This window comes from Cydia splendana, chromosome 5, assembly GCF_910591565.1.
Source record: "Cydia splendana chromosome 5, ilCydSple1.2, whole genome shotgun sequence".
In the NCBI taxonomy this organism is placed as follows: Eukaryota; Metazoa; Arthropoda; class Insecta; order Lepidoptera; family Tortricidae; genus Cydia; species Cydia splendana.
Window position 1 is genome coordinate 23,336,900 of NC_085964.1, and position 25,812 is coordinate 23,362,711.

General features: G+C 41.9%; 1 protein-coding gene across 1 annotated transcript; it reads left to right on the top strand.

The window, feature by feature from the left end:
* LOC134790971 (sodium/potassium-transporting ATPase subunit beta-1-like) lies at positions 1 to 24,402 on the top strand. Its single transcript, XM_063762003.1, has 7 exons — positions 1 to 255; positions 19,210 to 19,338; positions 20,657 to 20,779; positions 21,674 to 21,852; positions 22,360 to 22,464; positions 23,058 to 23,226; positions 23,958 to 24,402. Exons 1-7 carry the CDS (start codon positions 120 to 122, stop codon positions 24,065 to 24,067), a joined length of 951 nt encoding a protein of 316 aa, XP_063618073.1. The 5' UTR covers positions 1 to 119; the 3' UTR covers positions 24,068 to 24,402.
* The last annotated feature ends 1,410 nt before the right edge of the window (positions 24,403 to 25,812 follow it).

Below are 25,812 nucleotides of genomic sequence, written 5' to 3' on the forward strand. Positions count from 1 at the left end.
GCGAGCCGCGATGGACGCGCTCAAGCCTCACTGAGGCTATACTATAAAAAATATTAAAATAGACTTGTCACAGTATAACTTTTTATGGTTTACGAAATTTTTAAGTTAATTAATTAACCATGGGTGCAGACAGGCCCAATGGTGTGGCCAACTATTGTAGGAGACCGCCGCAGCGCCCTCTATTACAGAAATTGCAGTACGCTATATGGAACCCTGAGGAAGGCACGTTCTTGGGTCGCACGCCGCATAGATGGGGTAAGTTTAGCTTAAATAAGTTAGACTAAGCGCCACTTGCACCATTCCCACTAACCAGGGGTTTACCGGTTAAACCTGGAATTACTATGGTTACTAAGTATAATTTAACGCTGGGTTAACGGTTTAACCGGTTAACCCCGGGATAATCTGATGGTGCAAGTGGCGCTAAGTGACTAAGCACCACTTGTCACCCGGTGTCTAACTGTACTGGTAACCACGGTAACTCCAGGTTTAACCGGTTAACCCCAGGTTAGTGAATGGTGCAAGTGGCCCTTAGTGACTAAAAGGTTATGATGGGATACATAACTTAATTCCCTCCGGCTCCTATTTTAAACCAATCGGGGTCGGATACTTAACTTTGGGAAGAAAAAGCTCACAGTTGAATGACGGCTATGACGCGCCTCCACCCAAAGAATCGTACGGCATTTTTAACCTTTTAACCGCTGTAAGATATATAAAACCAGGCTCATTTCGCCGCGCTCTGATAAATAAGACAAAACTGCGTGTAACTTTGGCTTTGCACCGCGGGCGACACGAGCACGCTCGATGAAAAATTATATGGCTGTTAAAAGGGGATCCTAACAGGTATATACTTCTACCTCTATCAATGAATGTAATTGAGCTAGAGATGGCCTACTTACATAATTAATCTATGCTATGATGCGAAGATAGGGTGAGTCAAATCACTTTACGTTAGCTCGAAGCAACAAGTACTGCATAGCACTATTCATTTACGATTGTAGGTAGGGTAGACCGAGGCGAATCGGGTCATTTTTTGTTTGACGGTCAATAAATACAATTTTTAAGGTGATACTGTTTTTATTAACATTCAGTTGGATAAATTATTTATTAATGAACAGAATCCAAGGGTCAGACATAAAATCAAACTTAAATATGATTTATAAAAAATAAAATACAAAACCTCTTAAAAAATCCGATTCGCCCCATTTTAAGGGGTAAAACGGATCAAAAAAACTCTGTCATAAAATCTTAATTAATAATGGTTAACAATGTTAATCATAATTATGATTAAGAATCACAAAGGTCAAATAATTGACATCAACTATCATTGGTATCTTTAATGTTGCATTTGAGCATTCTTTTTATTCCTCCTTTCTAGTTCATGTTTTTATCACGCCACCTACAGAAAGCGCAACATAATATCACTCCTATATGCTACTATATATGTGGAGTGTAGACTGTAGCTTTTCGTGATGTGGGGGTTCGTTGGGAGAAGCGTAGAAATCCGCCGCTGGAACGCGCTGGCCGCTGTGCTGTCTCGAAGTCCGCTATACCTCCATTTACCGGTATATGTGTTGTGTGAAATGAAAACACATATATTTGATTTATTCACTTGGAGAGTGTTCAGGCTGGTATGAGTGAAGCTCTCTTGATGTCTCTGATATCTCTGAATAAGCCACGAAACGGCTCTGCCTTATATAGTAAAACACAAGGCCGTTTGGTACCTTCTTCAACTAGTGGGTGTATCATGCAGAGTCAGTAATGTATATTTTTGCCAATCTCGTTAATTATAAGCACGTATGAAAGGAGCACGAATCCTAGACTTATAAATAGGTACAATATTAAGCACGTATGAAAGGAGCATGAATCCTAGACTTATAACTAGATATAAAACATTCCACGCAATTCATTTGACATAATATACGAGCACAAAGTAAAACATGATATACAAAAGTAAAAATAGTAACCTAAACGTAGAGACTAATTAAACACATACATGAACCCTAATAGCTATTTACGACAGTCTCCCCCACGTGTGTCAACACCGTCTTCATGCGCGGAGTAAATGGGGATAAGTCTAGAAACTGGGCGGCGGACGTCACCTGCGCGTGTGCGAACAATGGCCACTCTCACATGACCATCTGGGCCAGGAAATAGCTGGGCGATTACGCCTCTGGGCCACGTTCCTCGTGGCATGGAGCTATCCGCAATGATGACTACGTCACCTTCATGCAGTTTTCTCACGTTTTGATGAGCACCGGGCCTAGGGAGGAGGCTGGGTCGGTATTCCCGCTGCCAGCGCCTCCAAAATTGGTCGGCTAGCGTTTGCGCTGTTTTCCACGAAGAGAGCGACATAATTGCGTCTGTGAAGACACCCAGTGGCGACATGGCACTTGATCGACCGATTAGAAAGTGATTCGGCGTCAGGGCTTCGATGTCTAAATCTGGATTCACTGGTGTCAGCGGTCTGGAATTGACTATGTGCTCTGATTCTAGCAGTAAAGTATGTAGAACTTCTTCGTGGGGTGCTCTTTCTTTCAGTACTACTTTTAATGCGGTTTTAACGCTGCCCACGAGCCGCTCCCAGGCACCGCCAGCGGAGGGGTTGCCGGGTGGAATTTTCTTCCATTTTATGGCTCGCTCGGTCAAGAAGGGCTTGAGACTGTCGGGCAGCGTGTTTTTGGCCTCTGCCAGTTCTCTTTCCGCGCCGTGGAAGTTGGTGGCGTTGTCGGAATAGAGAACTGTAGGCGTGCCGCGTCGCGCTATCATTCGGCGTACACCCCACCTTTTCTCGCGGCGGCGGCCTATAGTTATGTGCATGGGGCCAAACAGGTCTACGGCTGCAGCGGTGAACGGCGGCTGATTCGCTTTTAGCCTTTCTGGCGGCAAGTCACCTATGGGAACTTTGAGCGTTCCCCTATAGGTTCTGCACCATTGGCATTTATGCGTTATATAGCGAATGCTACCGCGCAGCCCGATAATGTAGTACCTTTGTTTCAACTCGTTGATGACGGTCGCGTGGTTGCCGTGATTGTAGAGTGCATGAAAATGCTGTACTAATAACTTGACGAAATCTTCTTTCGCATGTAAAACAGGCATGTGCGTGTTTTTATCGATTCTAGCATTTAGTACGATGATTCCGTTTTTGTCAAGTTGTACAGCGATTTTGTATAGCGGAGATTTCTTCAGGAGTGGCCGCCCAGTTTCCAGAAGCTTGATTTCCTCCGGAAATGCAGCATGTTGACTCCGTCGGATTAGTAATATCTCTGCTAAATCTAAATGCCCCTTATTTATCTCTATGTCTGTTTTCTTAGCGAACAATGCGGCTTTGAAAACCTCGGCGGCAACCAGAATACTAGCGGTGGCGCGAACTAATCGTACGTTATTAATAATGAACGATCGCCACGCGGGTGCGAGTGAGACGGGTATAGGCGAGTCCCAATCGATCCCTGTCCACCAAACGAAACGTAACGTATCGCGATCTTGCTCAATTATATCGATCTGTAAAGACTCTAACAGGTCGGGGCCAGCCAACAGCGCGCTGTTAAACGAACGTCTGTAAGCTGTGGCTGCCGTGTCCCAAACTAATCGCGTTTTCCCGCTTTGCGGCTGAAAAGTTGGGAAGTGCGCCAGAGGCCACGTCCGGGGTGCCTCGGGGGGCGGCGGCGAGTCCATTTTCTCCGCGTAACCTTTGTCGAGCAAGTTGTTCATATGCTTTGCATATTCGGCTTTAAGTTTCGCATCGCGGTCTAGCTTTCGTTCTAGACTGTACAGCCGTTTCAATGCTTGCGCTCGGTTATCGGGGAGTTTCTCGTTATCTGACCGCCAAAGTAAGCCCGAGTGATACCTTTGCTCCCCCGGTATCTTCTCGCAGGTGGCTTCTAACAAATCTAGCGCACGTTGGCCGGGGTCGGCCCGAGGTACCTTCTGCGAAACGCCTAATGATTCTGTCTCAGAATGTCGTTTCGCAAGTTGTAAGGCCTCGTCTTCCGCGGTATTAGGCTTTGCGTGCCCAACAAATTGTACCGCAGGTGCGATGCTGTCCGCAGTTTCGTGTATCGTCAAAGCCATTGCCTCGCCTTCGTCAAATAGCGCGAGGGTTTGGACGGTACCTAACGGTTCCGACACCTCTTCAGGAATGACTTTGAGACACGTCTGCGGCAGCCTAACATTGAGTACTGCAGGTGCCGCCGGGACACTATTACCGTTCGCGGATGCGGCCGCGCTTAATCCGTGTAATAGTTTATTATGTCCGGCTTCGCACTGACTCATGCCACACGCGACATATTTACATTTAAAACGCGCACGGTGACTCGCGCCTAAACATCTATAGCACAATCTAGTACCCTTCACCAAGTCCCATCGCTCAGATATAGTCGCGGCTAGAAATTTCGAACACTCGCTAACTTTGTGTTCTTTGCCGTTCTTACACGCGTTGCGCACGCATCGCGCGAGACAGAGACAGACGATATCTCCCGCTGGGGCTTAGCTCCGGTTGACGCTGGCTTTTTTAAATTACCATCGCGGCGCTTTACTTGAGCTATAGTTGATTTACTAGTACGCGATCTATTTCCCGTATCACGTGTGTATGACTCGCGGGAATCTGACTCCGAATCCGAACTATAGTCGCGAAGGGACGCGGGGGCGCGGGACCCAGCGAGAGCGTGGCTCGATCGACTGGGCTCGCGCACAGAGGAAACCGCGTTTCGTTCATTTCGCGATCTATCATACGTATCACGGTAGAACGCGGGGTCGCGAGACCTAGAGAGAGCTTGGCTCGATCTTCTGGGTTCGCGCGCAGAGGAAACCGCGCTCACTGCATTCCGTGACCCGTTAGACGTATCACGCGTGTACGTTTCGTGGCAATCTGCCTCCGAATCAGAACTAACGTCGCGAGAGTACGCGGGGGCGCCGGACCCAGCGAGAGCGTTGCTCAATCGACTGGGTTCGCGCACAGCGTTTACCGCGTTTCGCGATCTATTAGACGTATCACGCGTGTACGTTTCGTGGTAATCTGACTCCGAATCCGAACTAACGTCGCGAGAGTACGCGGAGGCGCCGGACCCAGCGAGAGCGTTGCTCGATCGACTGGGTTCGCGCACAACGTTTACCGCGTTTCGCGATCTATTAGACGTATCACGGTAGAACGCGGGGGGACGAGACCCAGAGAGAGCTTGGCTCGATCTTCTCGGTTCGTGCACAAAGGAAACCGCATTCACTGCATTCCGTGATCGGTTAGACGGCTTATGTCGGTTTACGCGCTTGGCCGCAGTGCTAATTTCGTTAAGAAACTCGGAAATTGCTACTAACCCGGGTGATTCTACGTTAGACTGCCTGTATTTGGCCCATTCATAGCGCACTATCAGATTTAATTTATCCACGATTTTATTCACGAGCTCAGGCGCGTGCAAGTATTTCTCTTGACGCAAGGATCTAATGGTGGCGACGGCATTCACTACATGCGCGGCGAATGAGGCTATATTCGAATTGTCTTCGGATAAACGCGGCATGCGTTTAACATTATGAATTTCCGTAAGAACAATCTCCTCAGGGTCGCCGAACTGCCGTTCCAGCGCTTCCATTATCTCGTACGGATCCTGAACTGTGTACATTATTGATTTTACGGCCGTCCGAGCTTCGCCCTTAAGTGCGCGTCTAATCCGACTGACGTTATTGACGGCACTAAACATGGGCGACGTATCTTCGAACTCTGCCCTAAATGATATCCACTCGGTGATATCTCCGCCGAATGCAGGTAATTCCGGCGGTTTATGGTACATTGGCGCGTAGGTACCGTGCGGTACCTCTAAAACGCGCGGGGGCGGTCTGCTAGCCCGGTCGGCGGCTGCACGCGGCGGCGGCTGCGCGGTCTTTTTCGGCGGCGGGAATTTAACGTTTTCTTTCGCGACCTCGTGCTGTAACCTAGCTTGTCGTTCTACCCAACTTCTAGTACGTTCTTCGACGGTCGCGTCACTGCTGCCGACAGACTGCGCCTTCAGTTGCGCAACCTGCGGCCGTAAATTTGCAGTGACGGACCCTGTCTTAGAAGCTTCGACGGTCGCGTCACTGCCGCCGCGAGACTGCGCCTTCAATTGCGCAACCTGCAGCCGTAAATTGGCAGTGTCGGACTCGGTCTTAGCAACGACTAGACGGGCTTTATGAACCTCGAGCTCGGCCATTAGCACGGACAATTTATTGTCGCGTTCCCTAACCGATTTGCGATTCTTTAATTCGCGATTAGACGGCGCCCGCGACGGCGGCGGCGGCGCATCGGTGTCTTTATTCACTAGCGTATTCGACCTACTACGAACTACTACGGTGGCATCTAACGTCTCCGAGTGTACCGACTCGGTTCCACCGGTAGCATTCGGGCTGCCACTGGTGCCCTTGCTCCTATTAGCTTGCCGTATTAGTCTCGTTGGACGTAGTCTTACCAGACGAGGGGGTAGGGGTATCCATGTTCGGTGCGGGCGCAGGTGGGCCCTTGGTGCGTGATCGTAGGCTCCTTTCTTCCTTTTCGGACATCTTTCTGGCTGGAACCACTTCACTTAACACACGCGGGGGGTCCCTAACTTGACCTGCCTATGCCTATGACTGACCGTTGCCGTGCGCAACGTCAGTGCCCTAAGCGTGGATCCCTCGTGGCACTGAATCTCCCGCAATGGCAAAGTGCTATGCCTAGAACGTTCGAAAGCAGTGTGTGGGCATCAACCATGTGACACTTGCAACGAAAGTTGCCAGGACACGTGAGCGGAGGTGGTCCTACGACGCAGCACGGTCCGTCCGGCAAGCCGGTAAATGGGTTACGGAAAGGTATAGGGTTTGGGTCTAAACCGAAGCGAACTTCTAGGCTCAGCGCGTCCTTTATTCTTTCTTGCCGTCTGAGTCAAGCAACGTTCGCTTAAAACTCAGCGCGTACTTGTTTCTTTCTTGCTGTCTGAGTTAAGCAATGTCGCTTGAAACTCAGCGCGTACGTTTTTCTATCTTGATGTCTGAGTTAAGCTATGTCGCTTGAAACTCAGCGCGTACGTTTTTCTATCTTCATCCGGCTTCAAAAGGACCAAACTGTGGAGTGTAGACTGTAGCTTTTCGTGATGTGGGGGTTCGTTGGGAGAAGCGTAGAAATCCGCCACTGGAACGCGCTGGCCGCTGTGCTGTCTCGAAGTCCGCTATACCTCCATTTACCGGTATATGTGTTGTGTGAAATGAAAACACATATATTTGATTTATTCACTTGGAGAGTGTTCAGGCTGGTATGAGTGAAGCTCTCTTGATGTCTCTGATATCTCTGAATAAGCCACGAAACGGCTCTGCCTTATATAGTAAAACACAAGGCCGTTTGGTACCTTCTTCAACTAGTGGGTGTATCATGCAGAGTCAGTAATGTATATTTTTGCCAATCTCGTTAATTATAAGCACGTATGAAAGGAGCACGAATCCTAGACTTATAAATAGGTACAATATTAAGCACGTATGAAAGGAGCATGAATCCTAGACTTATAACTAGATATAAAACATTCCACGCAATTCATTTGACATAATATACGAGCACAAAGTAAAACATGATATACAAAAGTAAAAATAGTAACCTAAACGTAGAGACTAATTAAACACATACATGAACCCTAATAGCTATTTACGACAATATACATATTTTAACAATAAATCTAAAACATGCTAATGGCCATTTAGCAACAAAATCGAATAACTTAAATGAAAATAAACAAAAACTGTTAACTTTTGCAAACCAAAACATGAAAAATCACACATATCCGATTCACCCCATATGAGAAAATTAGTTGTTGGTAACAAAAGACTCTACGTAGGGACAGCGGTTTCGTTAAAACCTTATTAGCAGCTGTAGTCATATTTTCTCCCGACCATTCCCCCTGATACCTCTTCTTTTTATACGTACGCACCATCTAAAACGAACGAACATAAAATAAGCCAAATGAAAAAGTCCGAAAACCTTGTTTTATAATGTGATCCTAATCGCCCCCAATCAGATGATCCGAATAACCCCATATCATATGTTTGAATTATTTTCGCGTAACAGAAATATACCTTTAAATACAATAAAAACAAAATCAAATCAGGAAACACTATGCGCCATTAACAATAAGTAACAACAATTACAAACCTTTAGCCTTTTGCGTTTACTTTTATCACGGACTGTATTTGCACATTTTTTACATCGGCGGTAAAATCACAATACACGTGTACGAGCGACTCATCGGGAAGTGTCACCGTGACCGACGCGCAAGTCTTTTTCAATGGCAGTAACTGTGGCGACATGCGATAGGAACAGAGCGAACGCGGGACGGTGATTGACTGACTGTAACTAACCGCGATCTTTCAAATTTTACAGAAATATATTTTGATCCGATTTCCCCAGTGATCCGAATCGCCTCGGTCTACCTTATGACTAACGACCCGCACGGGTTACACAAAACCTTAACAATGACGGTACGGATCGGCCTGTCAGTTGTTCGGAACTATCAAAATTTTGTTCTAACTGACAGGCCGATACCTTCCGGCGGACTGTTAATCAGTGGGCCCCTACATTTTCAGTGCATCACTTTCAAGCTTTCACAAATATGTATAGCTGTTTTAAATTTTATTATTTTAATTTAAAGTTAACAGGGGTACCTACCTATTATAAAACAGGGTTGATTTAAAATAATTATAAGGTGTAATTTATAATGATATTAATGATTTTCGAATACATACAAGCGGCGGCGATTTAATTGCTTTTACAGGTATTTTCCGCCTTTTCATTGGAAAACCAAACGTAGGGATTTTCCTTCGCCCTTGGCCGCCTGTCAAACCCACAAATAAATACTGTAACTAAAGGTACTAGTAAAAACGTCCATTTATTCAGCACTTTCCACAGTCAATTAGTTTCAGTTTAACGTTAACGACGCCGTTAATGTCAAGAGTTGGCTTGTGGTTGGTATAAAGCAGGCGAATATGTAGGTACCTCTATATTAAGGTACTGGCAAGGAAACAATTGGAAAGTGCTAAAGTATTTGAACAAATTAAATTATTTCAGAAAAATATTTTAATTTGTTTTTATCAAGTAGAAACACTACTATATAAATTATAAACTGAAATAAATGTCATATACTAAGAAAAAGTGGCCTTGGTCACTTTTTCTTAGTATATGACATTTATTTCAGTTTATAATTGGAAAGTGATTACCTATGTGTATACGGCGACGACATTCGGAAGATTGCGGGTCACTTCTGGATGAGATTGGCTCGGGAACGGGATAAGTGGCGTACTCGAAGAGAGGCCTATGCTCAGCAGTTGGCGATAAAAGGCTGATATGATGTGTATACTTGTTTGTCCACTTTTCGAAGATCAAGTACTTACGCGATAGTAAATGTATGGCGAAGTTGATGATCTTAGAAATCGGACAGGGGGCCGATTTTTGTATTTCGATCAATACTATTTCCACTACTAGACATTACAGTTCTACTAATTAATAGAATTGAAAACGACGAGTGGTCAATACTAGCAATGTACAAATTGCAGAACATTCCCAAAAAGCGGAAACGTTCTCGAGAATGTTCTCAGAACATTCTGCAACATGGAAATTTATTGTTCCGCCAGCATCTTGGATTTTTTCCAATATTTTTTTTGTCATAGGAATCTAGAAGCCTCTATCTCCCGCCATGCCAAATCTCAACGCGCTCGGACCAACTTGAATTTTTTTTTAAAAAAGTCGGCCATTTTGTTTTTTTTTTAATGCAGTTTGTTTTGTCTCGGGGCCCTCTATGACAACTGGTCGAGCATCCCCTACCTATCATGCACCGTTTAAAAGTTGCCATACAAAATAGAAGTGGCCAGTTTTCCCGCAATTGTAGCATTTTTCCGAAAAAAAATTTTTCATAGGTATCTAGGGGACCCTGAGATTCTGTGACCAAAATTTCAGCGCGCTAGGACAAACTTGAAAAAATAAAATAAAAAAGTCGGCCATATTGAAAAAAACATGGCCGCGTCAAAAACGCGTGTTCTCGTTCTCGAGAACATTCTCAGAAGTTACCGAGACATTCTCATGTGGAAAGTTTCGCAACTTTGGAAAGTTCTCGTGCGTGCATTGCTAGTCAATACCACTAAATTCCCAATTTCTATTGCTCGTACTTCAAAATTTTGCCGTTTTCCACAGATTTACGAGTGACGAAATCGAGCACTTACTGCTCTTTTGCAATAAGGCGAAAAATTTAGACAAACATAATCTTTGACGTCATCCATTCGCTTTGATCTTCTGCTACTAACGAAATTCCGTGGTTATACTTTTATATGTAGTTAAAAGTGGTTCTTAAGCTTTTAGGTACCTATATCAGTCGTTAAAAGTGCATGGCGACCTTAACAATGATTTCATTCATAATTTCTCCATGCAATTTCGTAGCTCACTGTAAATCAATTGCGTTTACATATTTTTAAACACATCATCCGTGTATGTACATACCTAGGTAGGTACATGAGTCAGTTTGGATTGTGTATATGATTTACATGAATCACGCAAAGCGGGTTATTTTGGACTTCAACCAGATCATAGCTAAGATGGATTTACTGCTGAAAGCACCGAAATATTCGGAACGGCTGAAAATATGGTTCTATTATACAGTATTACCTTTCAGTTACTTTTTTTGTATGAAAAACGAAACATACCTATTTCCAATGCAGTTCAGTTCGTTTATCCCATTGTCATTAAGTTAGGATTCAATGATTGGATAGGTTCTGAAGATATCTAGGGAACTCTTGAAACATTATAGGCACATTTTTAGTAGCATTGGCATGGTTACCGGTTGTCGCACGGTGTTCGAAAATATCGAAATAAACTACCTAATTCAAAATAGCCCAGCATTACTGGTAGTAAAACCACCGTTTCTACGGTTCCATTAGTTTGGAGTACCTACAGAAGTGCGTCACGAGTTTACGTCTTCCACAAATAGTGGCGACCACGCAATAGTTTCATACTTCATACATATAAACATGTTGCTTCCGCCCTAGGGGGGAGATTTCCATTTTGTATAATATGGGTCAAAGCTTACCTTAATAAGGATACTTATAAGGTAAACGTCTCAGTGCTCTACATGCTTAAGTTATGTCCAATATTGTCGAATATTGACACTAATTGATTGAATATTTGGCACTACAACTTTTAATCCCAGGTCTAAGATCTAGGGCAGACCCAGAACCAGATGGAAGGATGTAGTGCTAAAGGACATGAGTGAGTGCAAGTTATCCGATGACGATGTTGTGGACAGGGCAAAGTGGAGAAGGTTAAGCAGGAAAGCTGACCCCGTCACCATGTGTGATAGATAGCTAGGAAGAGAGATTGACCATGTTGTCACAACTTCAAATTATGACTTAGCGTAAGAATATGAAGGGTCAAACTTTAGTCCCAGTTGATTAGCCATGAATGTAAATTTATACCTGCTGATTGTGACGTTTTATTTAGGTAAACTACAGCTTAACGAAATCTCTTGATAGCAATACGCAGACCTAAACATACTGTCCTAGAAATAAGGCATCATTTGCCAATAATGACCAGTATATTGAAGGTTGGTTGATTCAGTTGGTTGTCGGGCAGTTGGAACTAGCTCGTAAGGGTTGCGGCCCGGGCCTCGACCCTGCTCTAATGATGTTAATATAAGCTCTAGCCGCCCATACGTCAAACCTTGCCAAGCAAAATGAAATTTTATTTTGTCAACACAAAGTTCAAATTAGAATGGAACAGGAGACCTTTATAGGTCTTTGGGCGGCTAGAGGATAATACTTGTCTTCTTAGTGAATATTTTAGGAAATAATCGCCTCGAAAGAAACAAAATGTACGTGAGGATTTTTTTTTCGTGTCAACCCTATGGTGTGGGATGTTGTTGGAAAGGTCTTTCAAAATGAATAGGGGTTTTAGAAGAACATTTTTTGATAATGTGAATATTTTCAGAAATAATCGCTTTGTAAGAAACAAAATGTGTGTGACTATTTTTTTATCGTTTCAACCTTATAGTGTGGGGTGTCATTGGATAGGACTTTCAAAATAAATAGGGGTCTTTAAACAAGATTTCTTGATAAAGTGAATCAAATCGGAAATAATCGTTTTAGAAAAAAAAAAGGTTTTTCCTTCTAACCTTTGAAGTGTTTTTCTTCTTCTTTTTTTTCCAAAAAATATGGAAAAATCATAAAAATAGTACTTAAAAAATTCAATCAAATAAAATTAATAGTTAAGCCGTTTATGAGTTATCGCTAAAAGTCTTCCCTTCTTATTTTAATTAAAAGCCTGGCAACCCTTATTTGTGACCGGATTTTCGCAGGCAACCCTATACCATAGTATTTGCAATAAAATTACCATCATTTTGATGTATAATTCAAGCGTCAGACAGATGAGTGCAATTATCGATATAAAATCACCCCTTTAAACACGGCAACCACATAATAGTGACCGGGAAAAAATAGGCAACCTAGTTGATTTATGTTGTACATTTTAGAACTCTGCCTCTTTGTGAAAAATAATGACGCCTATTTTCGGAAAAAATCCTCGCAGAGAGATAATCTCAGAGAGCAGTATAGATTTAATCTTGTATGTCCAAAATCAAACAACTCAATGTTTTACAGAAGTACATTCAATACTGCAATAAGAGTTTTTAACCCTTAATTTGAAAAAAAAAAACGGCGTGAGTTCAAGCCTCCTCAAAGCTAAATACTGCTAAAATTCTGGTTAAGAAAAAAAAATTAACAAGCCGGTGAAAGGTATAATGAGCCTCCTGTGTCCCGTTGCCAATTTAAGGGTTAACGCCCTGCCAGTTGAAATAAAAATGTTAGAGGGAAATCGTTTTAAATTTAAATTAAAAAACTGGTTAATTGAAAATGTATTTTACAATCTAAATGAGTTTTTTCTGGAATCACCAGTTTGTTAAGTATAAGTTGGTCAGTAAGCTAGTATAGTTAGTAGTTTTAAGATCATATTGTATGCTCGAAATGGGCAACTGTTGATTCGATATCTCCTGTATAATTATGTCATCTTATGTACACAGTTTACAATAAATAAATACTTTACTTTACTTTACAAGTTGTATACTTTCCGTTGAAACATATTTCGTTCGTCAGACAAATGGTGAAATTTAAGGAAAATTTTTTTTTTCAAAAATTTGTTAAAAATAACCTTGACCATATTTCTTTAGGCAACCCTATTTATTTATATTCTGGAACATATTTTCTTTCTTATTTTCATAGTTTCATCCGTCAGACAGATTGGTGAAGGTCGACCATATATGTGGGATCTCCTACTACGACTCTTTCCACAAATCAGTCCAGCTAAAGGGGCCCACTGATTAACAGTCCGCCGGACGGTATTGGCCTGTCAGTTGTTCGGAACTGTCAAAATTTAGTTCTAACTGACAGACCGATACCGTCTGGCGGACTGTTAATCAGTGGGCCCCTTAACCGCCCCACCACGACACCACTTATCACTACACAACGATACATTATACCCGTGTGATAATGTGAACATTATTATGAATTATCAGGAAACACGTAAAGTGATGCTAAATGCTCGACAAGGCTTTGTACCCTAATAATACGACAAAAACGCTGTTTACATAACTCATTAGCAGGTTGAATGGACTTGAAAGTAGAACCATAAAAACTGAAAACTTAATATTTTTATACGTATCCACCAAGTAATGCCAGTGGTATTTCACTCAGTGCCTGTTCAAGCAGTCATTAAGGCACTAGCACAGTCATTGATGGGCTTGAACTAGGAAGTAAAATAATGCTTCCTAGTTTTTAAGACAAGCGGTTTAAATGATGACTCACGTTAGACCGAGCCGTGGCCAGGCCGGACCTTCCGGAGCTTCGTTTTCTATGGAAAGTACCATGTGATCACCGATCATCCGTCATAGAAAATGACATGTTGGACGCCTCGGCCAGGGCACAGCCCGGTCTAGCGCGAGTCATCCTTAAGGGGCTACCCAGATTCTTCATCAATTTTTGTCAAGTTTTGAATCGTATCTCCTAGTTTTGCACTACAGATAGAATTATAAGGCAAACGGCTATCGGTTCCTCAATCTCTTATCTCATTTTTTGTCTACCGGATTGTCTAAAAAAACACTTTTTTCGTATCTCGATTGCTGTTAAAAATCTATATACGAAATCTACATGTTTGGGTTCGTCTTTGACGTCTCTAAAAACGTGTCTAGGGGTTTAATTTTAAACTAATTTGAAGTACATATGGGATACTATATTGGTTAAAGCCGTTGTTGTTAATATGATAAGCTACAAAAAAACATTAAAAACTAAGGGATTTAGATCGAAGGTCATTGGGGCGTGGGATCCCCTTAAGGCAGGTAGAACAGTTACTTTCGCATTTATAATATTAAATAGGTAATAGGTATAACATTTAAAACTTTCGCGTTTTGAACACATATTAACTCACATTTATAGACGGGTCCAACGCGAAATTTATTCAATTACCTTTATTTACCGGCGTTTCGACACAGTCAGACTGACAACAATATATACGTGTCACACAACATATTGCTATAGTGACACAGTTATATAGCCAAATCGACAACATTTATGTTGTCAGACTGACAACAATATATGCGTGTCACACGACATATTGCTATAGTGTCACAGTTATATAGCCAAATCGACAACATTTATGTTGTCAGACTGACAACAATATATGCGTGTCACACAACATATTGCTATAGTGACACAGTTATATAGCCAAATCGACAACATTTATGTTGTCAGACTGACAACAATATATGCGTGTCACACAACATATTGCTATAGTGACACAGTTATATAGCCAAATCGACAACATTTATGTTGTCAGACTGACAACAATATATGCGTGTCACACAACATATTGCTATAGTAACACAGTTATATAGCCAAATCGACAACATTTATGTTGTCAGACTGACAACAATATATGCGTGTCACACAACATATTGCTATAGTGACACAGTTATATAGCCAAATCGACAACATTTATGTTGTCAGACTGACAACCATATATGCGTGTCACACAACATGTTGCTATAGTGACACAGTTATATAGCCAAATCGACAACATCTTTGTTGTCAAACTGGCAACAATATTTCACAAAACTTGTTTTGATTATATGACAACGTTGTACACATTGCTACAGTGACATAGCTCTACTGTCAAATTAACAAAGTTTTTTGTTGTCAGAGTGACAACAATATTTCACAAAATTTGTTTTGACTTTATGACAACGTTGTATACATATTGTTAATAGACATTTTGTTCTGGACAATTGTAAAAGTTGTTGCAGAATGTTGTTATATCAACAATAAACTGGCGACAATAAAAACGTTAACTCAATAGCAATGTAACAATGTGGGTTGTGTGGCGTTACAGTTTTATTGTTAGATCAACAGTATTTTTCTCTCAGTGCAGGTAACGTCGGTAAATAAAGGTAAGTAATTGAATAAATTTCGCGTTAGACCCGTCTATAAATGTGAGGTAATAGATATTCCAAAGCTTCATAGATGTGATGTGCCAATAGTTAGTTTTCCATACCTCTCGACCTCGACCTTCCATCAACTTAACGTCCAGCAATAAACCCACCAGTAACCGCAATCGATATCCCAAACTGAAATAGAGTCGGAATGTTTACTTTGCCGCGCGAATCTATAGCTCGATGTAGTTCGGTTTCAATTAGGTACTCGTACTTGCCGCACTTTAAACGCCACTTGCACTATCCCACTAACCCGGGGTTAACCGGTTCAACCGTTAACCAAGTGACAAATTGTACTGGTAACCATGGTAACTGTAACTACAGGTTTAATCGGTTAACCCTGGGTTAGTGAATGGTGCAAGTGGCCCTAGCCCTTAGGGGTCTGATGACAATCGTTTAGAAAACGCCAATCGAAACTTAAATAATATATGGAGAAAAATCGTGACTTTTTGTAGCAATTGTCACCCAGATAATTTTTTTCTGTTCGTTTGGCGTATCGATGGAACGTAGAGGCTCCAGTGCCCGACACAGCTTCAAGAATCGACATTTTCAATCATAATGTCATTAAAGCAATAAAGTTGACAGCAAGGTGTCGAATATTGGGTCTTAAGATGTCGATTATAGGGTTGTTTACGTTATCTACGATTGTTAGCCGAGATGAAGATCGACAATATCGAGATATCGGCAATAGCTGTAGCCCCAATAAACTGAAATAGTTATGTTCTTACGGATTGTTTGCCTACACGAATCTATAGATTCGAGCTATAGCACGATGTAGTTTGAGTTCAATTACTTGCCACACCTGAATGTCTATGTTAGTTATTTCTCTTCGATACCTATACCGATCTATCGGCAGTATCGACACACGCACGCATGTCGTAATTAATGACTTAATGAGAGTGATTTTGAAATTAGTGTGCTTTCTTCGTACCGATAGCAAGTTCAACAGCTAATTTTATCCGATTTATATTTTTATCCGATTTATTCAATAGAACTTGTGTTTAAAAATAACTCCTATCTGTGTTTTTCTAATAATTATGTGGTGCTTTATTTCATACATGGTGTACTCGTAAAATAATTTATTTTAAATACAGTATAATACCCTATTGCACGATTGCCCAAAAGTTTCATCAAAGTTTTAATCAGATAGGTACAGATCAAATACAACGATTTTATTCGGCAAGATTAAGTATAGGTACCCCAATTCATATACCACGGCGGGATTCCATTTGAGACGGTCATTAGGCGTAAACAATAGGAGAAGTGACCAGAGCCGTCTTAAACTATAGGTGCTGGGGCCCTTGGGCACATAAGAATTTGGTGCCCTTTTGGAAAGTAAAGAAAGCTAATTAAACTAACATTTTTTCACCACACCAGCTCGGAATGGCTTAAATACTTTGCACTTCAAAAACTGATAGCAAAGTTGCATTTTATTCACATATGTGAGGCAAAGTAATCAAATGCAAATTTTGAGTTGTGTTCTTATGTTTGCTGGTAGAATTGACTTTTAAATGATGATTTTGGATGATAAACATTTAATAACATTCATTTGGATTTGATCTTGTTTGATATTTTACATTTTATATTTGCTTCGGGTTGGTGTGGTGAAATTTTTTTGTGTTTCACCCAGGGAAACAACTTTACCCCCCTTGTAAAACAAATAACTATTCTACTATGATGTTCTATTTATTATGGGTAATCAAATATACTGTTACTGCCTGTCCTTCGGGGCCCCCTGAGGATGGGGGCCCTGGGCACGGGCCCCGTGTGCCCTTATGGTAAAGACGGCACTGGAAGTGACAAAAAAAGATACCCATAAATCTTATCTTTGGGGCGTCGTGTCTTACAGTATAATTTTCCAGTCTTGATCCTTTGTGTAATTTACCACCGCACGCTGACTTTGAAGATCATGGCTCGTAAAGCAATTGTTAAACAATAGATCAACATTATGGTTCTCTTTGTGCAGTTTCAAGTGGTATATGAAATATAGTGGTATATTCTGCCATGTTATATGAAATTGGATACACTCAAAGCTAATAAAATAGTTACATAGAACAGTTTTAGAAGTTCATAAAATGTTGTTTCATGTTGCTATTTGTAAAAGTCGGCAATGTAAATAAATCCCAGGTTTGTAAATTATATTTGAACGTCTACGATATGATTTACACTACAGTTTTGTTTGTTTTAACGCGTATTATATTTGTTTATGTAAAAATTCAGCGAGGCCGCGCAGGAAAGATGTTGGTTTTCTATTCTGGTTCGGTTGCTCTACCTAAATATTGTAGGTAGCTATAATCTAACGATAAGGTTAAGATTTACAAAAAATAAAAAACCGGGCAAGTGCGAGTCGGACTCGCGCACGAAGGGTTCCGTACCATAATGCAAAAAAAAAAAAACAAAAAAAAAAGCAAAAAAAAAAACGGTCACCTATCCAAATACTGACCACTCCCGACGTTGCTTAACTTTGGTCAAAAATCACGTTTGTTGTATGGGAGCCCCATTTAAATCTTTATTTTATTCTGTTTTTAGTATTTGTTGTTATAGCGGCAACAGAAATACATCATCTGTGAAAATTTCAACTGTCTAGCTATCACGGTTCGTGAGATACAGCCTGGTGACAGACGGACGGACGGACGGACGGACGGACAGCGAAGTCTTAGTAATAGGGTCCCGTTTTACCCTTTGGGTACGGAACCCTAAAAATGTCCATAGAATTGGTGTGGAGATGATGCTGTTATTGTTTGAAACTGAATAGTACAACCCAGTAAAGGCGCCCTGAGGTTCTAAATATTAACAGTTTCATGCCTACGTTGATGCGACCCGGTGAAGTACCAGTGGAGCTGGTCTCAACTGTTACACAGCGAGCTGCGAAAGTGGGTACCTACCTACCTACACAGCTGAAACAGTGTATTTTATTTTCAGCTATGTTTACAGTCGCCATCATATATATCGGAGCGGCGAAGGTGTTCACAATATCTGAACACGCACTCTTAAGGCCTTGATAATAGAGTACCATAGAGACGTGTTCAGATATTTGTGAACGCCTTGGCCGCTCCGATATATCTGATCGCGACTGTAAACATAGCTGAAAAAAATACACTGTTTCAGCTGTGTAGGTAGGTACCCACTTTCGCAGCTCGCTGTAATTATATCATTATTTTCAGAATTTCTACAAAAATTAATATTAAAATCGATCATAAGTACCTACACAGATTTAGTGTTCCAATAGTGTTCACAGATCGAAATGGTCAAACGAAAGATGAGGTGGTAAAAACGAGACTGTAGCACCAATTAAAAAAAAAACCGGGCAAGTGCGAGTCGGACTCGCGCACGAAGGGTTCCGTACCATAATGAAAAAAAAACGGGAAAAAAATGCAAAAAAAAACGGTCACCCATCCAAGTACTGACCACGCCCGACGTTGCTTAACTTTGGTCAAAAATCACGTTTGTTGTATGGGAGCCCCATTTAAATCTTTATTTTATTCTGTTTTTAGTATTTGTTGTTATAGCGGCAACAGAAATACATCATCTGTGAAAATTTCAACTGTCTAGCTATCACGGTTCGTGAGATACAGCCTGGTGACAGACAGACGGACGGACGGACGGACAGCGAAGTCTTAGTAATAGGGTCCCGTTTTACCTTTGAGGTACGGAACCCTAAAAATATTTGAACGAGCAATTAAGGACCTAGTGATTATTTAATTTGCAGGTGTAATCGGGCTGATCTACCTGGTGATGTACATCTGCATCATCATCTTCTTCTCCATCTGCATGTGCGGGCTGCTCGCCACCATGGACGATCGTGAGCCCTACTTCCAGCTCGCTGACTCTATCATAGGTACTTAAGTTACTTAGAGCTTAAAGAAAAAAAAAATTAAGAAAATGTTTATTGCCAATAAAAGAACGAAAGGATGACTCACGCTAGACCGGGCCGTGTCCGGGCCGAGGCGTCCGACATGTCATTTTCTATGACGGCTGATCGGTGATCACGTGGTGCTTTCCATAGAAAACGAAGTGCCGGAAGCTCCGGCCCGGCCCCGGCCCGGTTTAGCGTGAGTCATCCTTTTGTTTGAGGTTCATGTAAAACACATACAAAAGTGTCCTGAGTCCATGCTGTCTGCACTTTGCTGCTTGCCGCCCCGCTAAACGTTCCACTGGAAACTGGCCATTTGGGCCGTACCTATTCTAAGATGTCAGACATTGGAATTGTTTCGCTGTGAAGTTTCTTATAGTCCTTACGTTTATCTACCAGAAACGCAAATTATTTTAAACCGCTGGCTGTTGGTGTGCCGAGGCCAAGTCTTTTATTGGGGAAGTGGGCAGGCGTTTGAGAGGGGGTGGTCATGACCCTCGCTCCGGGTCGTTCCTTATGCAAAGGTTGTCCATCGCGGTGCAACGTGGCAACGCGGCGAGCGTGATGGGCTCCTTTGCTTCTGGAGGGACTCGGAACGAATTTTGTGAATAGTTTTAGTTTTGTTAGTTGTTAGTTTAGGTTAAGACATTAGTAATTTTAAAATTTTGGATTTGTATTGTATTGTATTGTATTATATTGTAGATTGTAAGATTTGTACTGTATTGTATTGTAAACTTTGACGTCATAATAAATATATAATTCATGTCTTAAAGGTGAAACCAGATTTGCGTTCCTAAGTAAATTATCAAGAGCCGATCGAAATGACAATTCCTCGTCGTCAATCGAAAGTGAAATAATGTATGGAAATGATCCCGTGAGTTTTTGTTGTAGCTGTTATCCCGATATTCCCGATACATCTTTTCTTTTCGTTCGGCGTTTGTCGATGTACGATTGTCAAGACCCCCAGATTTGCAGATAATAACGCGAATGAAAAGCCATGACTTCCGAATTCTGCATATACCTACCAGAAATCTTGGCACTCAGTTTTCACAAACTTACATTTAAAGGTGAGTCATTCACGTTAGACCGGGCCGTGTCCGGGCCGGAGCTTCCGGTGCATAGTTTTCTATGGAAAGCACGACGTGATCACGTTCAAAGTAAGCTACAAAAGCTCTGGCCCGGACACGGCCCGGTCGGCCCGGTCTAACGTGATCCTTCCATCCTTAAGTCGGCTTCTACCAATCTGATCCCGTATTCCCAATTCCGCCCCATCAATCATCAATCAGATAATTATATTTTCCAGGAGCCAACCCCGGCATGGGACACCGTCCGCTGCTGTACGAGGAAGGGGCTCTTATCTGGTACGACGGCGAGAATGATACGCAGATCAAGAGATACGTCGATAACATCAACGAGTTTCTTGCCCGTAAGTTTACACCTTGTTTACACGCAGTTTACACCTGGCCCGCGAGTATTTAGCAAGAAGATAAGGTACATGAGCCACTTAAGGGCACACCAGAGAGTGGATCAGCTACACCCTTATAACGCGAATTAAAAATTGCTACTCCAGACCACACTGTCGCTGTGGCCGAAATCGGCCAGGAGCATCATCATCATCACACCTAGCCCATTGTTGGCACTGAGTAGGAAGCAGGGACATAGGTAGAAGCCATTTTACTACAAAAATAGCATGAGCACCAGTGAAGTGTACATGGTGTTCCACTTTAAATTTTGCAGGCTTAGAATAAGTGTAGGTAATATAATATGGTGATTGTTTATTATATCATTGCTTTTAAGAAATAATCTCAATATTGATTCGAATTTTGTTTAACAATCCCTTCCGGAGTTCCAATCAAAGAGTAGGTAGGCCGCTTCATTAGTTTTTAACTTTGTCACAATCAGGGGCGTATTTTGAAATTTGGCGCCCCGGGCCAATACGTTTCGCCGCCCCAGAAGTCAAGGAAGAAAAACAAAATGCAATCCGCCAGGGGCGGCATGCCGCCCCTGGGGGTTGGCATATGCCGCCCCTGGAGGTTGGCGCCCCGGGCCATGGCCCGGATGGCCCTAGGGTAAATACGCCCCTGGTCACAATTAATTTTATTTTTATTTATTTATTTATTTAAGAAACAAACAGTCTTTTATAGTTATATATAACACTGGAACTTTTCTTAAAACTAGACTTACAGTTTCCTTAAAACTAGACTTACAGTTTCCTTATTTTCGGTATTATGTCTTATTGTTGGCCTTTGTTTAATCCATCCTAAATGCGCCGCCTACACAGTTTTGTCAGGCTTTATATTGAAGAATTATCGATTTCCAGCGTACGAGAACAAATCCCTCCTCGTCAACGGTGGAGTTAACCAGCGTGACTGTGGGACCGTGAAGCCTCCTCGGGCCGAAGTCTGCTCCTTCAGCACCGATCAGCTCGGAGACTGCTCTGCTACGAATGGCTTCGGGTACAGCAATAGGATGCCGTGCCTCATCATCAAACTTAATAGGGTGTGTAAAACTATCAGCAAAATAATCATTGTTTTGTCCCTCCTGAAACCACATGCAATGTTAAAAAAAAAGATTATTGTTTCACTGAATCGCGATTTCGAGACCCACCCTAGGCGGTGCTTTTCCTTTCTTCCAAACATTTTATTTCAGCAGAAGTTGTTACGCGGACCTTAACACATTCAACACCAAGAACCCGACTGTCGGGTACACTGTTCGTAGCGACTACGCGCTACATACGACGAAACCGTGGCTACGCGCTACGAGCGTAACCCGTAGCACTTAGTGGTATTGAATGTGTTAATCGTAAATAAAATAAGAGCGTGCATTGAACACCGCACCCGCTTAGTTACTTCTGAAAGTACGTTTCACCGCCTCTGCAAGCGTTCACACTAGTCTACGAACGCGTGTACTCCAGAGAGTGACAAAGCGTCCTTTAAAAACCTGAACCTACATTCCTTATTTGGAGAACCCATAAAACCCCTATAAAACTTAAATATGTGTTTGCAGATATACAACTGGAATCCCGACTTCTTCGACGATCCCAACGAGCTGCCGCCCGACATGCCTCCTGATATCACGAACTATATCAACTCCACTACATCTCCCCGAGAAGTAAGCCACTTTTACTGTTCTTCTTTAAAAATATGATATATAAATAATAAATCATTATAGGACGTTCTTACACATAAAGTGACTAATAAGCTCCAGTCGAGTCTTCAGAGCAGTTTTCGACCACTTATGTTAAACCGGTGACAATACTGCATGATTATGTTGACATGACTTCGAGCCTGATTTAATGCTGAATTCAACCTGATTTATTTAACTAGCCTCAAAGGGAAGTAGATGACAGTTTGAAGAAAAATGTTATTCTGATTATGATTAGGTACTACTGAAAGGATCGATCAAAGTGGCGTGCTCTTGTGTTGGAGGCCAAGACTCTTTTTGGGTCACCGCGCCAACCAAGTAAGTAAGTGTTAGTAAGTAAGTACTGAAAGGACAGCTTCCGTTTTGGGAAGAAACAAGCTGTTTTAAAAAGCTATTTTATTGTAACATCGCCCACACTGTTATCTGTTAATGGTCAATCGGTGGACCTTATGCCTTTTGTAATAAGGTTCACCGATATACAGTTAAGAGTGTTCCTGTTTGTATTATGTATGGTTCAATATTTCAAATTCTGATATCGTATTGTTTTAAACTTCTTTCAGCGTCGCAGAGTATGGGTATCGTGCATGGGCGAGCGGCCGGCTGATGTCGAAGCTTTGGGTCCACTCCGTTACTTCCCGTACCCAGGCCTGGACGAGACCTTCTTCCCGTATGACAATACACCTGGATATCTCAGCCCGCTGGTGGCCGTGCAACTTCTTAAGCCGAAATGTAAGTGTAGGAATTTGCGTGACAACGTTACATTCGTATATGTGTGGTAGTGAAATATCGTGGGTTCAAACCTCGGTTATGCTGTAAAGAGCAGAAATAAAACGTTCTCTAAAAAAATTAAAAAATATGACTCATCATCATCATCATCATCATCATCATCATCAGCCTACTCTCGTCCACTGCTGGACATAGGCCTCTCCTATTGCACGCCATTGAGCACGATTTGCGGCAACTCTGATCCAGCTCTTGCCAGCCGCCTTGCGAAGGTCATCGCTCCATCTAGTCTGAGGGCGTCCTGTTTAAAAATATGTCTAAAATTCGGTACAGAGACCAATCTAGGCCCTTCTTAGCCAAAACAGTGTATGCTTTGGTTAATAATGTGCAAACTGAGCTGAATGCTTGAGCGAGGCGAACTTGCGAGCGCTCAACACCAAGCTTCAGGCCTCACGCCCCGCCGCATAGGCTGCAGATCGCTCGCCCCTGAGACCATAATCCATACTACCCCGGCTAATATTATAACATTTATAAATGTCTGTCTGTCTCCTTCTTCTTCACGTTATCCCGGCATTTTGCCAGGTCTGTCTGTTACCGATAAACCAATTTAGATGAAATTTGGTATATAGACAGTTGGGCCCGAGAAAGGACATAGGGTTAGTCTTTTTAATCAATCATCATCATTTCACGCAGAAGTTGCGGTCAGAGGGTAGTAATAAGTAATGTTATTTTTCCAGTGAACCAAATCATCAACATCCGCTGCCGGGCCTGGGCCCGCAACATACAGTTCACCGAGAGCCTGAAGGAGCGACTCGGCTCCACTCATCTCGAGATCATGATCGACTGAGACCCTGGATAACTATACGATGTCATCGGAGACGTCAACAAATTATATCATTATCAGTGGACCGTGAACCAATCTAGCCGTGGGCGAAAACCACATACGAGTCCCTTTTCAATGTGTTTTCCCAAGGTAATAAAAGCTTTGCGAGGCCCCCCTAAGTGCGAGGCCGTGGGCGAAGGGCACATTCTCCCACGCCTAGCTACGCCGCTGATCATCATCATATCGACTGAAAGTCGTCAACTGCTGGATTTAAGCCTCCAAAACAACCGATCGTGCGTTTCCCTATTCTAATGATTCCCTGAGAAATTGGCCTAAAGGATGACTCACGTTAGACCGGGCCGTGTCCGACCCGGAGCTTCCGGCGCATCGTTTTCTATAGAAAGCATAACGTGATCGCCTGTCATATCATAGAAAAGTAAGCGCCGGAAACTCCGGCCCGGACACGGCCCGGTCTAACGTGAGTCATCCTTAACGCAATGATTGTAAATTTGTAAAATCTAATAGAATCGTTATCTGCACCTCTATTATTACTCTTGCACATTCAAAAAACAGAGAGATCAATAACGTTTGCCGAATTTTCGATGTTGGCGGAAGCCTTCCGAAAATTGCATTTTAATCTAAAGCGGGAATCATCAGCGTGAGATTTCATGGTAATGAAAAATAATTGAGGTCATTTATAGGAAAATATTTTCTTTTAAAGCTATTTAGTAAGGTGTATTCGGGTAATTCCGAATGTCGAAAACTGTCGGATAATTCCGAATAGAGACTTTTATTATGATGGAATTTTGGGTGATTTTCATCTGAATTTCGGAATTATCCGAATTTCGGAATTACCCGAGTAAATCTTATTTGATATTGTGAACAAGACCGTTCCACAAAGGGGTCATTTGCAATTTTTTTGTACCTTTGTCTAATTTTTTCTTATAACATTCTCAGTTTCGTAACTAAATTAACCATACAAAAATGCAAATTTGTATAGCTAACATTCGTAACGTAACTGAGAAAATTACGAAAAGATGAGATTCAGTTTTCTTGACCCAAAGATACTGAATAGCTTTAAATCATCTTATCTGATGGCGTCTCCGATGCTAATATAAATGTGTGTTCCATATGTGCCTTGCTTTTACAAAATGGTCAAAAAACCCATACAACCATTTCCAGTCGCCGTTACGACGCGGTGTTGACACATCTTGTGTCGACACCGTCTGTTTCGGTCACAATTCCAGTCGCAGAGTCGTCGCCGTGTCGACACAGTTACCAGAAATGGGGAAGGGTCGACACATGACACAAAGTGACATAAAGTGTGGTCGCCGTGTGCACACATTGTTTCGGGTTTGCGACTACTTTATGCCAAAATCATTCGTTCATTCGTTCATTTTGTTCCTGTCAAATGGAAACTGTCAGATGGAAAAATACTTAAATAAAAATAAGTGACATTAATACGCCATCTCTAAAACGGATTACAAGACGTAATTATATATTGTTTGCATTTATATTACAATAGGACTTAAATTATTATGGGGAATTAAACTGCTCGAGTGATTTGATAAACTAAGTGTAATATAATCAACGCGCCACCACATTGTTTTAGTTTAGCCGGAAATGAAATTGTTTACTTCTCAGTGCCTGTGTTCATAACTATATTATTTGAAGCATTTTTAGTACTTCGATGAGTATACTATACTTAAATAACAGAAATAACGCTTTACATACTACGAAACTTGTTAATTATGATGTATAAATATGGT

Coding starts and splice junctions, on each gene's coding strand:
- LOC134790971 (XM_063762003.1), top strand. CDS start 120: ATGGGTGCAGACAGGCCCAATGGTGTGGCCAACTATTGTAGGAGACCG. Junction 20,780..21,673: donor CATCAACGAGTTTCTTGCCC/GTAAGTTTACAC, acceptor ATCGATTTCCAG/CGTACGAGAACAAATCCCTC. Junction 22,465..23,057: donor CCACTACATCTCCCCGAGAA/GTAAGCCACTTT, acceptor AACTTCTTTCAG/CGTCGCAGAGTATGGGTATC.